Source organism: Dryas octopetala, chromosome 4 (genome assembly GCF_963921425.1).
Source record: "Dryas octopetala chromosome 4, drDryOcto1.1, whole genome shotgun sequence".
Taxonomy (NCBI): Eukaryota; Viridiplantae; Streptophyta; class Magnoliopsida; order Rosales; family Rosaceae; genus Dryas; species Dryas octopetala.
The window spans coordinates 25,350,620-25,365,136 of NC_141369.1; the positions used below are offsets into that span (position 1 = coordinate 25,350,620).

Below are 14,517 nucleotides of genomic sequence, written 5' to 3' on the forward strand. Positions count from 1 at the left end.
ATGACAATGTCAGATCATCAACATCATCAGCAACAACAGCAACGACGCCGTGGTCGCCGCAAAAGGAAAAACAACAACCACAATGCCGCTGAATCCGAACAGCAGTCACCGGACAATATTAAAGAAGCACTCCTCCGAAGCAATGTACGTGGCCATGGCGCACGCGGGGTTGGGCTGAGGAAATGGATGGATGAGAATCATGTCCCGGAATTGATTGATAATTATGCCACCAAGTGTTACGAAACCGTGTCACAAAATATTGATTCTTTGGCTGCGCATTACAATGTCACAGAGATTGTGGACAGTGTCAAGCATTATTTCAAGTCACAGACTAGTTATATTAATCCCAAGAACAATAATATTTCTAGTAGAACTACCAGTATTAGAACAAGTGTTAGCAATGTTAATGTTGTTCAGGCTAAACTTGTCAGACAAGTTGTTTAGCATTCGATCAAGGGTGAGGAACAGAGGATGGAGAGTGATCTACAGGGACATTGATGGGGTGTTTCGAGAATTCATGTCATTGATTGCAAGGGATTGGACCTCTCAAGAAGGGTACTTGCAAGTGGTACTATGGTTTTGGCTGGAGGTGCAAACTTGTTGTTGTTCATGGCAGTGTCCCTTGTTTCAGGAGCTGCTGGATTGTTCAATTTCTGCTTCGAATTGACGGTGTTCTTCTGGCTATTGTACTATTTGATCACCACGGATTCAGGAGGCGTTATGGATCATGTATTGGGATTGCTTTCACTCTCAAGATCGACGAGGGTTCGATGTGCCCAAGTGCTTGATCATGCTGTGAGCAGTGTGCTGTTGGCTGCTGCAAAGGTCACATTCTTTCAAGGGTGTCTTACATATCTCTTGTTTAGATTCTACAGGATTCATTTCTTGTACATGTCCACATCACTTGCACTGACGAGTGCAGTTTTGCAAATAACACCGGCGTGGCTTTTGTCGATCCCAGCTGCAGTGCAACTGTCCATGGAAGGAAGATATATAGAGGCCATTTTTGTTGACAGCAATTCATCAAATACTGTTGGAGTATGGCACCACTGCAATCCAAGATGAGATCCCGGGACAGAATGCCTACCTCACTGGCCTTAGCATACTAGGTGGCATTGCTCTTTTCCCATCCATGTTGGAAGTAATTAATCATTTCTCTCTTTCCTATCTATCTAATTATTAATATGCTTATAAATTATAATTAATGCTTGCATTTATCATATATACACAAAGTGTGGTTTTTATATCCATCTCTTTTAATATGTAGTACTCAGCTTGCACCACGCATCTAGAATTAATGAAGTTTGAATTGCCTTTTTTATTTACAGGGAGCAATTATGGGTCCTTTGCTGATGACAGTGATGATTGCCTTCAAAAATCTGTATGTAGAATTCGTCCTTGCTTCTGGAGAGGAAACCAGTGCTTAGTGATATTATAACTCGTTTGAAAAGAACAGAAAAAACTCATAGCCCTATACATCACCTACAGTGATACAATTTTGTCCTCCTAATTAAGTGAAGTGTATAGCCAAAATCTAAAACAAAAGAATATATGCATCTGACATGAACTATTTTCATTTGTTTGATGGAGATAAACAACCAGTTTACATGTAGCAAGGAATAAATATACAACCACTATCATACTCTATTACTATTATGCATACTCATAGATATACGCACACATGCTATAACCTTTTATTTTAAGTTTCCTATATTACGAGGATTGAGTCTGATTTCTCTGTGAAATCATACAAATTGGATTTCTTTTCAAACTCATAAACCATCCAAGGCATGCAAGTGATGTCTTTCAACTAGGCGGAACACACTCCCGTACCTACATATTCAAGAAAAACACAGCAGCCTATACATTTCATCAGCAGTCAGCAAGAAATCAAGTTCATAATTCACCATCATTGCCATAAGGGTTGCCATCTATGGATGCATAACTGGTTTCAATCCACTGATGAATGAGAACAAAGAGTTGACAGCAACTGTTGGGCATATTAATACCCATGGGTGAGCACTTCCATAAAGGGAGTCTTATTCCTCGAGGACTTCACATCACCTTCTACTGCTCTACAGTAATGGCTCAAAGGGGAACTTCAATTTTGATCTCAGCTGAGGAACATAACCCAAACACATATTTAAACAGAGAAACATTAAAGTAAAAGAGGAGCCAAAACTGAATAAAGTAAATCATAGGTCCTACCTGACTTGGCATGGGTTCAAGCGGGGAAGATCTCACAGAGAGAATTGGATGATTCAACCATCTTAGCTTAGGCCTTTAGGAATTCAGTTGGATCATCTTCCAAAGTAGAACTGAGAGGTCCTTACATCAACACTTCAAATCTACAAAACTTCCTCAATATCATGTAGTGGGAAATCAACATTAGGAGCATAACCTTCCTCTCTCAATTTCACCTCTAATTTTCTCAGTAATCCATAGATCTGCTCAGAGTCAGGGTGAAATCTATCTCCAGCAACAAAACTATGGATCTCACTCCCTGCCTCAACTACACTCTGCCCAATCGTCTTCTTTAACCCCTTCTCCCTTATAAAACTTCTAAGATCCGACACATTTTCCCATTTATTGTCCATGGCATATACATTTGATAGCAGTATGTAATATCCTGCATGATTAGGATCTAACTGGAAAAGACTCTTTGCTGCAATCTCTGCCAGCTTGATATTGTTATGAATCCGACACGCACCAAGCAAGGCTCCCCAAACATGGGGTGCAGCTGGATTTGGCATTCGCTCAACAATTTCCATGGCCTTGTCCAACTCTCCTGTGCGGCCAAGAAGATCAACCATTATTCCGTAATGCTCAGGTCTGGGCTCCAGTTGGTATTCATGCAACATCATATTGAATATCTCCATACCTTCTTCAACCAAACCTGAATGGCTACAAGCAGATAATATAGAGAGAAATGTTATATCATTAGGCTTAACAGCTGATTGTTTAACCATCTGACCAAATACTTTTAAAGCTTCCCCTCCTTGTCCGTGAATTCCATAACCTGCAATCATTGCACTCCAGATAACCACATCCTTGTCCACTATCTCTTCAAATAATTGGATAGCATTGTCTATGCTACCACATTTTGAGTATAACTCTATGAGTGAAGCTCCAACAAAGATGCTATCCTTGAAGGCACTTTTAATCACATAAGCATGGAGGCAAAGCGCTTGTTGAAGAATCCCTAATTCTGAACAAGCTGCAATAATCTTAACCATAGCGACAGCATCAGGTTGAGTTTCATCTGATAGCATGTCGCAAAAGACCCCCATTGATTTGTATGCCATTTCATTTTGAGCATACCCACTTAACAAGGCAGCCCAAGAAACCACATCTTTCTTGGGCATTCTTTCGAAGAGATCAACTGCTTCTTGAGGTGCACAGCACTTCATGTACATGTTGATCAGGGATGTAGATACTGTGACATTTAACTCAAAACATTTCCTAGTAGTGAGTTCATGGATCTTCTTACCTTCTTCTAAATTACAGGCCACTGCACATGCTTGTAATGCATTGATCACAGTTACTGAATTAGGTTCGATTCCCCTATCAATCATTTCATTGAAAAGATGTAATGCTTCAATTGCATCCCCATTATGAGTGCAACAAGCTATCATGGAGCTCCAAGAAATAACATCTTTTTCTGGCATCTTCCAGAACAAGATAGTGGCAGTTTTGATAGAACCTGTCTTTGTATAGAGATTTAGCAATGAATTAACCAAAGATAAATCAGAATTGAATCCATTCCTAATAGCAACACCATGCACACTACTTCCAAGTCTAAAATTTGATAACTGAGCACAAGCAGAAACAGCACTAACAAGTGTCACTCGGTCAGGATTAACACGCCCCACCATCACCATTCGGGAGAAAAATTCCAGTGCTTCTTCAGGATTACCATTCTGCTCATATCCAGTAACCATAGAAGTCCACAAAAAGACATCGGGTTGAGAAAATTCCCTGAAAACTTTTAAAGCATCACTCATTTGTCCACATTTAGAATACAGTTCAACTAATGCAGAACCCACAAACATATCCAATGCAACCTTCTCATTTTTCTTTACAAACCCATGTACTATTTTGCCATATGCGAGAGCCCTTAACCTGGCACACGCCTTCAGAGCAATGGGTACTGTGAAATTATCAGGCTTTTCATAATTGGCTCTTGAATCAGATACCATGTTATGGAAGAGATACAATGTCTCTTCCCATTGGTTCTCTCTACAATAGCTCCTGAGTGTAGCGTTCCAGAGATAGACGGTCCTGTGTGGTGTTTCGTCGAACACCTTACGGGCATGACCAAGTGATTCATATTTAGCATACAAAGCGTTGAGCTTTGTGGCAAAGAAACTGTCGTAGCCGAGGCCAGTTTTGAGGGCTTGAGAGTGCAATTGGGACACTGATTTACCATTGTTACATGCTTCGAACAGATTAACGAGCACTTCTCTTCTTTTCATGCAGAGAAACCACTTGGAGACCCCAAAAATCTCACAATCCGAAACGTACTCGCAATTTGCAGGCATTGGGTATGAATCTGATGGGTCATAAGACCCAAATCGAATTTCTTTCGTTTGTTCAGCCCATAAGTCTAGTGGGCCTAAGTCTGACCCAATATTAGCGACATACGGACTTAGAACATTGCAGGCTGCTAAACAAACCCCACAGAAAAACTTTTCTCATTAAGTTTCAATTTTACCCTCAATTGTGAAAATCAAAGCTGTGGGGTTTCCGTGGAAGCAATTGGGCTCAGACTTGTTAACCTTGGAAAACCCAAATAAAAGCTTTTTTCTCTTCTTTTTTTGTTTTTTTGTTAGATGGTCAGAACCCATATCAAAGCATGAAGACACAAAAAGATGATGATAATTCATAGGCATCAATCAAAATTGAAAACTGTGGTCAAGTTCATTGTCTAGCCACCGCCCATTTTCTTATCACGAAGAACACTTCTAGTAAAACTAGTACTTAGCTTAGCTAGTAGCTACCTGTTTGTAGTGTATTATTAGTTGTACTTGTAACAATCCCTATCCTACAATACGTGGTTGGTCATTTTCAATTGGCAATGCCATGCAACTATGTAAAGCAAAGCTCGCGTTATCTCTTCTTCTTAATTTCTTTCTTTTTCCCTTTTTGAATGCCCACTCCAACATGCGTGTACCCGAACCGACCTATCACTATCCTAAATCACCTAGCTAATAATACATATATTACAAGGCCTTCAAAAGATAGGCCTTTAAAAAATGCGTATGATTCAATGCAACTGAGTCTTTTCTATGTAATGCATCTGTCTATTATATAAATTATAGATCTTAAATCTTAAAGTAATTGGGTAGATAGCTCATTTAAAAAGACCGTTGAATTATCCACATTAAAATTTGATTCTCCCTCTTCTATTTTAAAAAAGTAAAATCTTAAATTATAAACAAATAAATATAATACAAAGAAAAAAAACCCAAAATCTCAAAAGGGTTTTGTCTTTTCTAATTATTAGTTATAAGAATTTATTCGGATGAATAATATATCTGACGGTCACAAATTGATTAAATTCATATTAAAATCTAACGAATTAGGATGAAAGAATTTTGAGAGAGATACTTTATGTCAACCAACCAAAGTAATTCATATTAAAGTAATTTTGTTTCATTTGGGTGACATGGCAAATGGTGCAGCGAAGGTCCACGCAGGGAAGAGATGGTGCGAAACACAGGAGTGGTGCTGGAGAACCGAAAGGGACAGAAGGAGCGGTCCAGACTCCAGAGCATCCGATGACACTCATACTTGTATTCCTTTCTTTGGACATCCTTCTCTTCACTCTCTCTCTCTCTCTCTCTCTCAGTCTCAGATATAAAACCATTCAATATATCTGTGGCTATTTCAATAACATGGATTTTTCACAAACCCACAGTTAGGCGTAGTTCTTCTTCTTCTGCTTCTGCTTCTTCTTCTTTTCGTTTCAAACTCGAAGCCGATAACGAATAGCAATCAATGTGAGCTTACCCATCTCTTGGATATTATCAATTTTGCTTATTCACTCTGGTTTATCATTGTTTTTCTCGGAAAAATGTTATTTTTCTTATTATTTTTCCATGCGTGTGTGTGTGTGGTTGTTGTATGTAGCTGGAGTGGAAGAAAGGGAACGTGAACCTGAACCCAGTTGGGAGCAACATAAGAGGGAGGTTTAGGCTCAAAACGATGCCGTTGAATGTAGTACACGATGCTAATGGATTGCGCCGAGTCATACTCACCGAGCCAACTGGGTCTTCAGCAGAGGTTGGTTGATTAATTTTACTTTTAACTACGTTCTCTCTGTTTTGCTCTGTACCCGTAATTGGGTTGTTTATCAGATGGTCTCTGTTCTCTGCAACTATGCTCACCAATGTTTGATATATATCAAATGGTTTCACTTTCAGGTGCTTCTGTATGGTGGCCATGTTGTTTCTTGGAAGAACGAACGACGAGAAGAATTGCTCTTCATGAGTAGCAAGGTACAAAACAGTTGGTAGAAGGCTTGATTATTTAGAGTTAGTTGTCTTTGTCGTCTGTTATTTAGCGAGTTAGCAAACAGGCCCTTAGTGATTGATTTGGATATTAATCATTTTTTCATATATACGGTCATCTTTTACAGTACTAAGTATTTCTTTGTTCTTAACTAAATATGGGGCCGCTTTCTACTACTGTGCAGGCTATTAGGAAACCACCTAAAGCCATCAGGGGAGGCATACCTATCTGCTTTCCGCAGGTTGGACAAGAAACTATTAGAAGCATGTCAAGCTTATATTGTTTTTGTTGTGATTGAGCATTAATCTTAATACAGCTTAATTGCTGCAGTTTGGAAATCTTGGTTCACTGGAGCAGAATGGATTTGCAAGGAACAGATTGTGGTCATTGGATACTGACCCTTCACTTTTGCCTCCAACTAACAATCAGTCATCAGTAGATTTGATCTTGAAGTCTGGAGAAGATGATCTGAAAACCTGGCCACGTAGGTAGGCTCTCAAAATCCAATCATTTATCTGATTATTGCGGAAGGACATCACCACTATTCTAACTTTGTGAATCCTTTTGTTTAAGCTTTGAGTTGCGGCTTCGTATTTCTCTCACTGCTGGCAAGCTCACTTTGATTCCCCGTGTTCGAAATACGGATAGAAAGGCCTTCTCCTTTACGTTTGCTCTGAGTAACTACTTATCTGTATCAGATATCAGGTGCGTCTTCTAAAAATTGAGGCTATAATTAACTGTTTTTGTGACGCCAAAGATCCTTACCTCTGTGAATTCTGCACGTCCTCAAATTTACTGTTAATATTAAAAAATATACATATATTTTTATGCCGAGTCTGTATTTTATTAGTAGCTGAGTTTGGAAGAACTTGCATTTTATCCTTTTCAGATAGGTTGCATGATGCTGTTTAATTTGCAGTGAAGTGCGTGTTGAGGGCTTGGAGACACTCGATTATTTCGACAATCTGATGCGCAGGGAAAGGTTCACAGAGCAGGCAGACGCAATTACCTTTGATGGCGAGGTATGCCACTTTTTGTTTTGCTCTCAGTCTAAAAGCAACCTTTTCTATGAACTGGTGGTAACTCATTAAGTTATGTGTTTCTATTTTCTCAAGTGGTTGTAAACAATGTTGTCTTTGTCAGTGTGACACTGTGTGCTCAAGATTTATTCTAATTTGCAAGGACAAATTATTGTTCCCGTTTAGGTTGATAGAGTGTACTTGGGCACCCCAACAAAGATAGCCATGATAGACCATGAGAAGAAGAGAACCTTTGTTCTGCGGAAGGATGGCATGCCAGATGCAGGTTCTTATATTTTTTAATTATTCTTGTAATTTAGTTTGCTCCCTGTTGTTAATATGATCGTCATCGATTATTCGGAGTTCCTTGCTCATATTCTTGAGAATCGTGTGATATCTGTAGTTGTGTGGAACCCTTGGGACAAAAAGGCCAAGACTCTCCCTGATTTGGGGGATGAGGACTACAAAACCATGTTATGTGTGGATTCTGCAGCCATTGAAACCCCAATTGTTTTGAAGCCCTTTGAAGAGTGGAAGGGCCGCCAAGAACTGTCTACTGTTTCATCAAGCTATTGCAGTGGGCAGTTGGATCCTCGCAAGGTGCTTCATGGCTTTCACTAACCAAGTTGTATTTATGCAACTTAATTGCCTTATTTCATGTACCAGAGAAGCAGAGACATTCTCTTGCTTGTTCATGTATTATGTTTGTTGTGCTACTTTAGGATTTCCTTGGAGTGAGACTAAATAATTAGCTGCATGTAAGATGTGAGAATATATCATTGCAGGATCACACTCTCACAGATTGGCAACAGGAATTTTTTTCTCTTATGTTGCCACTGTAGAGTTTTGTATTAAAATGTTGTTAAATGAATGAGTTTCTTGATGTCATTAACATCTTTTATTTCATTTTTTCCCTCACTGGAGTGGGAACCATAATGGTGGGTACGGAAAGGAATAAATTTTTCTTTTTAAACCCTGACAGACAAACTGCATGGCCAAGAAAACAAATAAAAACAAAAGGAATGTGCATGAACTTAAAAAACTTTAGTCAAAAGAAACTCAAAAGCACAATTAATCAGCCTTTGTGACTGTAATTGACATGTTCACTTATGGTGCGTTTGGATGAAGTAATTTGAAATTACTAAGGAATTCACAAATGACGGAATTAAAAATGACGTGATTTAAAATTCTAGAATTTGTAAATTCTCTTGTTTGGATAAATGTAATCATAATGAAATTTAAATACGAAATTTATAATAGTTTTATAAAAGAGTGATGGTGATAGTGGCAACAATAAAAATGATGTTTGTGATAAGTTGACGATGATAGTAGGGGTGATGGCCCACGGGCGGTGGGAGAAATGGTGGTGGCAAAAATTGGGGTATTGGAGGTGGTGGCAACGGCGACATTGGCGGTGATGGTGATGGTGGTGGCGACGGCAACAGCGATGGTGGTGGTGATGGCATTGGTGATGGAGGCGGCGGTGGCGGTGTCAGTGTCGGTGGTGGTAGTGGTGGTGGCGGTGGCGGTGTCAGTGGTGGTGACGGTGGCGGCAACGGTGGTGGCAATAGTGGCGGATGTGGTGGTAGCGGCGGAGGTGGTGTTGGTGGTGGTGGCAGCCGGCAGATGTAGTGGTGGTGGTGGTGGTGGTGACGGTGGCGGCGGTGGCGGTCGTAGTAGTGGCAGAGGTGGTGGTGGCGGCGAAGGTGGTGTCGGTGGTTGTGATGGTGATGGTGGCAGCGGAGGTGGTGGTGGTGGTGGTGGTGGTAGTGGTGGTGGTATTGTAATTAATTGGCAAGGTAATGGGTAGACACGATTTTTTTTTTTTTTAATAAAAATTGGAATTTTGAAAATGACACCAATTTAGGTGGAATTTACAGTTTTTAAATCCCAAGTTTTTTTCCACATAGAATTTACAAAATTCTATATTTATGGACCCAAACAAGGAAATTAGAGCATGTAATTTCTTAAATGCTGAGTTTTGTTTAAATTCCAAATTTTTTTTCTCCATCCAAACACACCATTAATGTTACAAATTCACTTGTATTATGAGATGTATACAATTATTAATATCTAAACTCTATTTGTTTTTTTTTTTTTTTTTTTGTCAAATCTAACACCACATCGCATCACACACAAAAATATAATAGCACTGGCCCAACACCGAAAAGCCCAACCGAGGTTCCTATCAGTACACCCAACTCGAATGGGCTATACTGGGCTTTTTGGCAAGGAAACTATGTAGCCCAACTTAATTTGTTTTTACAAGTCCTATTAGGCCCATCAAAATGGTCGGAAAATTGGTTTCTAGGTTTGAGCTCCCAAGGAAGAAGAAGAAGGGTAATTTTGGAGTGAGGACAGAGTAAAAGAGCCCGGCGAAGGAAGAAGAAGGTGGTTTTGAGGCGCAACGAAGGCAATGAAAGAAAAGGAATCAAGCAGGAAGCGGAAGAGGGCGAACCGTCGCAGAGCTCAGAATGAGGAACCGAAGCTTTCTGCTGAAAAGGAAAGTACTTGCAAAGCTCAAAGAATCGATGAAGACAAACATGATAGTCCAAAAGCTTCTGCTTCTGCCAATCGCATAAAATTGCAGGGAACACTCTCCAATTCCTCTAGTTTTCTCGCTAAGGTCTGTCTTTTTTGTTCAAAAAATTTAGTCATTTCAAAATAAATTTCGACGTTTTATATAGTTTTTAGTTTAATGTTTGTGGGAATTAAGTATTTATTGAGTTGAATGGTGGGTTTGGAATGCAGATGAAAGCGAAGCTTTCGGGAGGGCATTTCAGGATGATTAACGAAAAGCTCTACACTTGCAGGTAATTTATCACTGTTTTTCTGTTTTCTTGTTTCTTTTCCCTTGACCTTTGACTCTGTCTGATTGGTTACTGAGAAAATGAAGGGGAAAAGAGGATGCAGGTGTGGAACTAATACTTATGTGTATCTTTTTCTATTTTGAATTCTAATTTGAAACTTGTCAACTGAGCCAAAATAATTGCATAGGTCTGTTTAGTAGATGTCTTATCGTCCTGATGTTTAAATAACGAAAATTCTATGTCTGATTTTTAGCTTTTACAGTCACTCTCAATCGTTTTCAGTAAATTAGTGGAATATAAGGCTGTGATTAAACCGCTCTCTTATTTTCAAGTTGTCTAATGCTATCAAAATTTCGCCTTTGCGGACTTCAATTTAATTTGACCAAAACATGACGTTATTTTTCCTATTTTTAGTGGAAAAGAAGCCCTTGAGTATTTCAACGACGATCCAGCATTGTTTGATGCAGTAAGATTTCTTCTAAATAAAGAACTTGTTTAGTAGTTGAGCCTTCTATCTACCTTTTGAGTTTTATTTTCAACCACCACATTTACTGTGCATTCTCATCTGGGATGACAAAGTTTACTTTGAGAATTAACCGGACATTATTTACTTTCCTGGGCAGTACCATACAGGTTATCAAGAGCAAATGTCGCATTGGCCTGAGCAGCCAGTTAGTATAATCATAAGATGGATAAAAGATCACAGCCCTTCCCTGGTCGTGGCTGATTTTGGATGTGGTGAGATTTTAATTAACTTTATTTTCCATTTTTCAGTTTTGCAATAAAAGATTATTGAACTTTTATTTACTATCATATGTCAAATATTCATATGGCAGCTCCATTTATGCAATTTTTTCTGTTGTATTCTAGGGGATGCACGCCTAGCAAAAAATGTGAAGAACAAAGTCTTCTCCTTTGATCTCATCTCAAATGATCCTTCAGTAATTTCTTGTGATATGTCCAACGTATGTGCTTTCATCTGACCATTGAGTTGAATAGTACGTCTTTTATACTATGGCTCTTCAACAGTTTGCACATATGATGGTTCTTCTATGCTTGAAACAATCAAGCTGCATATGTTCATATCTATGTGAAAATATGGTCAAAACCATGACTTACCTTCATGTATATGTTATTTAAATTTATTCTCTGGTTTTTGATCCACATAGTGTTAATATACCCCCAAGATGTAGGCAATTTCCGATAGATGAGAAAAATATAAACTTCTTTTGTGCTTATGATCAATTGAGACCTCCTTTCTTTGTGGTCAATATTTTGGAACAGGTGATTAAAAAAATTGTTTAAGAAATGAAATATTCTATTCGAGAATGTTTATCTAGTAGTTGAAAAAGATATTCGTTTTAAGTATTCATTCCTTCTGTGTACTTGCAGACACCCCTTGGTTCTTCTTCCGTAGACGTTGCTGTGTTCTGCCTTTCGTTGATGGGGACTAATTTCCCAAGTTACCTTAATGAAGCACACAGAATTCTTAAGCCACGGTCTGCAAACCATATTCTTTTGAACTTTTGACTGTCTTCTTTGTCTCACTGATTTCCTAGTCTGACTGATGGGTTGTCTTTCATAGTGGCTGGCTTTTGATAGCAGAAGTAAAGAGCAGATTTGATTCAAATACAGGAGGAGCAGACCCAAAGAAGTTTACAAAAGCTATTTGTGATCTAGGATTTACCTCTGTGTCAAAGGTGTCTATACGCTCCTCTCATTTCCTTGGATGGGTTGATAAATTTTGTTTATGCTAACTGATGTGTAATATTTTCAGGATTTCTCAAATAAGATGTTTATACTGTTTTACTTCAAGAAAAAGGTTGGCTTTTGATACATTTTACATATATTTTCGAATAATTCTTGTAAGGTTCAGTTCTTATTAACAATTTCTACGCCTTTCCTTCTGTAGGAGGAGCAAAATTCAAAGAAAGAGGATATAGAATGGCCTGAGCTGAAACCTTGTCTATACAAGCGCCGCTGAGATGGAAGACTATATGTTTGTGCTGAGTTCATGATTTCTTTTGCTTTCTTTTTTGGTTGAAGATGGAAGTTGTACACCAGTTGCCATATACTGTATCATTTGATGATTCTTTTAGCCTGTAGTTTCTGAGAGCTAATCAGTATATTGGTTTTTGTTTTGTTTTTCATAAATTGTGTATTGGTTTCATTTGTATCTCAAATGAATGCATCAATGTATTGATATGGTTAATTTTGTTGGTTGCTAGGAATTCATTTTGTTTTCCTGGATTTGGTTTCCGAGAAAGTGAGAACTGAGAAACTCAAATCTCAGTTATTGGGTATTGAAATTCAGGTGGCGCTTGCAGGTTCTAATGCCGCAAAGCTCGATCAATCTTGAAAATGACTCTTCTATCCTTTTATGAGGCCCTTTCAAGAACCTACAGTCCTATAGTGGCAACTGTGCATCAGCGTGTCGTCAATGGCAGAGCATAAGCCATAGACAAAAAGCAGGGCCTTTCTTAATGGTTAAATAATCTTTTCATCTCCTAGTGTAGAGAAAAAAAATTTCTGTTTAAAAAGTTCATAGTGATTAGCAGATTGATGCAAGTTTTAATCAGTTTAGGAGCAGTAGATTAAAACTAATAAGAAACGTGTAGGGCTTTTTGCTTGCCTATTTAGGCCTTGATTTTGGGCTTGCTGTTCTGTTTTGCATTCTTAAGAATTATTTTTTTTTAGAAGTTTTGCCTTTTTTAAGATTATAAATGCTTATAATCCCACCAGCATCACCAAGTCATGGTTATTTTTATTAATTATATTATATACTTATAAGTTATAATATACATTTATTTTAAGATTCAAGTTGTCAACAAACTATCACAATCATATGTTTCTTAAAAAAAAAAAACTATCACAATCATATGACCGACATCGGTAATTCAATTATATTCATGAGTTTTTGGTGAACACTTTCTGGAAGCTCCTTTTGTAGGATAAATCTTGTATGGGGCTTGCCCCAATGGGGCAAGCCCCACCGAAGACTCACTCTCTTTTGTATTCTATCTTCCTTGGTGAATACTATTTCGCTTTTTTTTTTGGTCTGACTATTTAGCTTACTTTTTATTCTCAATTACATTTTTACATTGGGTGGCATAACATTATTATTTTTTTCGCCCAATACAATAGTATGTAACGTATGTTATAACTTATAAGTTAAGAAGAAGAAAAAGCAAGTACAAGTGCCATTTTTCATTTTCTTATCATTCTTAATCCTCAAATGGTATTACGGTATTACCCAAACCAGTTAAGGCCAGTTTGGTATTGCTGTGTGAAAAAACAGCTATGAAGTAAAACAGCTGTGAAGTAAAGTCAGCTGTAAAGTAAAGCAGCTGAGTGTTTGGTAAAGTATATTTTCAAAAGTGCTGTGAGTGCAAAAAACAGTATCAAAGTGTTTGGTAAATGTTAATGTAAAAGTGCTGTGACTGTGTATAATTACTAAAATAGACATGATGCTAAAAGTGTCTTTCACTTATTTTTTTGGTAAAAATAAATGTGTTTTACTTGTTTTTTAAATTTTTGGCTACAAATTTTTATTAGCATTAATTAAACTAAGAACAACATTATTAAATAACTATGTCTACTTTTAGGTATATTATAATTTTAATCATGCAAATAAAATATCATAATTAATTATCACAATATAAAATATAACTAACAATGGACATATTTTTTAATTTAAAATAAACAAATTAAAAATATAGAAATCAATGAGGATATTATGGGTAAAATAAAATATTCATTGTTGCTGTAATTCACTGCAGCTTTCAAAAGCACATAGAAACCTGCTTTCTGTTTTTGTTGTGGGAAGTTGAGAATTGTGCGAAAAAGTAGTTTTTAATTTTTTTACCAAACACCAAAACTGTTGTAGGTGATTGAGAATTGTCGTCCACAGCAGTTTTTGGATCTTCTACCGCAATCCCAAACGGGACCTTAGTTACTTAGTTATTTATTAAATAAATTTTGAGCAATTAATTATTAATTTAATGTTATTTTTCGTTAATAAAAAAATTATTATTTACTTACAAATTACAACTTACAAGGTGACATGTGCAATTAATGAACTAACATACTCTCCTTCCTCGGTGGCACCTCTTTCATTTTATTTTTTTGGGAATTTCCTTGATCTTTGTTTATCAATTATCATATATATTATACTC

The 14,517-nt window shown here is 37.6% G+C and overlaps 4 protein-coding genes across 4 annotated transcripts; 3 read left to right on the forward strand and 1 right to left on the reverse strand.

Annotated features, from left to right (window-relative positions):
- Positions 1-1,427, forward strand: LOC147288807 (uncharacterized). The gene is given in 5 exon segments (XM_086241046.1): positions 1-420; positions 422-530; positions 533-1,005; positions 1,007-1,141; positions 1,329-1,427. Coding segments are annotated over 5 exon segments (1,236 nt in total).
- A 413-nt stretch (positions 1,428-1,840) lies between these two features.
- LOC147288808 (Tetratricopeptide repeat (TPR)-like superfamily protein) lies at positions 1,841-4,500 on the reverse strand. Its single transcript, XM_086242269.1, has 2 exons — positions 2,209-4,500; positions 1,841-2,117 (listed from the first exon to the last, which is right to left on the reverse strand). The coding sequence occupies exon 1, from the start codon at positions 4,473-4,475 to the stop codon at positions 2,349-2,351; it is 2,127 nt and encodes a 708-aa protein (XP_086098395.1). The 5' UTR covers positions 4,476-4,500; the 3' UTR covers positions 1,841-2,117; positions 2,209-2,348.
- Positions 4,501-5,833: 1,333 nt separating this feature from the next.
- Positions 5,834-8,420, forward strand: LOC147288809 (aldose 1-epimerase family protein). The gene is made up of 9 exons (XM_086239368.1): positions 5,834-6,002; positions 6,133-6,285; positions 6,426-6,500; positions 6,698-6,754; positions 6,844-7,001; positions 7,087-7,218; positions 7,433-7,535; positions 7,719-7,818; positions 7,936-8,420. Exons 2-9 carry the CDS (start codon positions 6,208-6,210, stop codon positions 8,151-8,153), a joined length of 921 nt encoding a protein of 306 aa, XP_086095494.1. The 5' UTR covers positions 5,834-6,002; positions 6,133-6,207; the 3' UTR covers positions 8,154-8,420.
- Positions 8,421-9,695: 1,275 nt separating this feature from the next.
- On the forward strand, positions 9,696-12,573 carry LOC147288810 (S-adenosyl-L-methionine-dependent methyltransferases superfamily protein). The gene is made up of 9 exons (XM_086239316.1): positions 9,696-10,158; positions 10,284-10,345; positions 10,757-10,808; positions 10,966-11,080; positions 11,213-11,307; positions 11,735-11,841; positions 11,928-12,042; positions 12,120-12,164; positions 12,255-12,573. Exons 1-9 carry the CDS (start codon positions 9,949-9,951, stop codon positions 12,324-12,326), a joined length of 873 nt encoding a protein of 290 aa, XP_086095442.1. The 5' UTR covers positions 9,696-9,948; the 3' UTR covers positions 12,327-12,573.
- Positions 12,574-14,517: the final 1,944 nt, after the last annotated feature.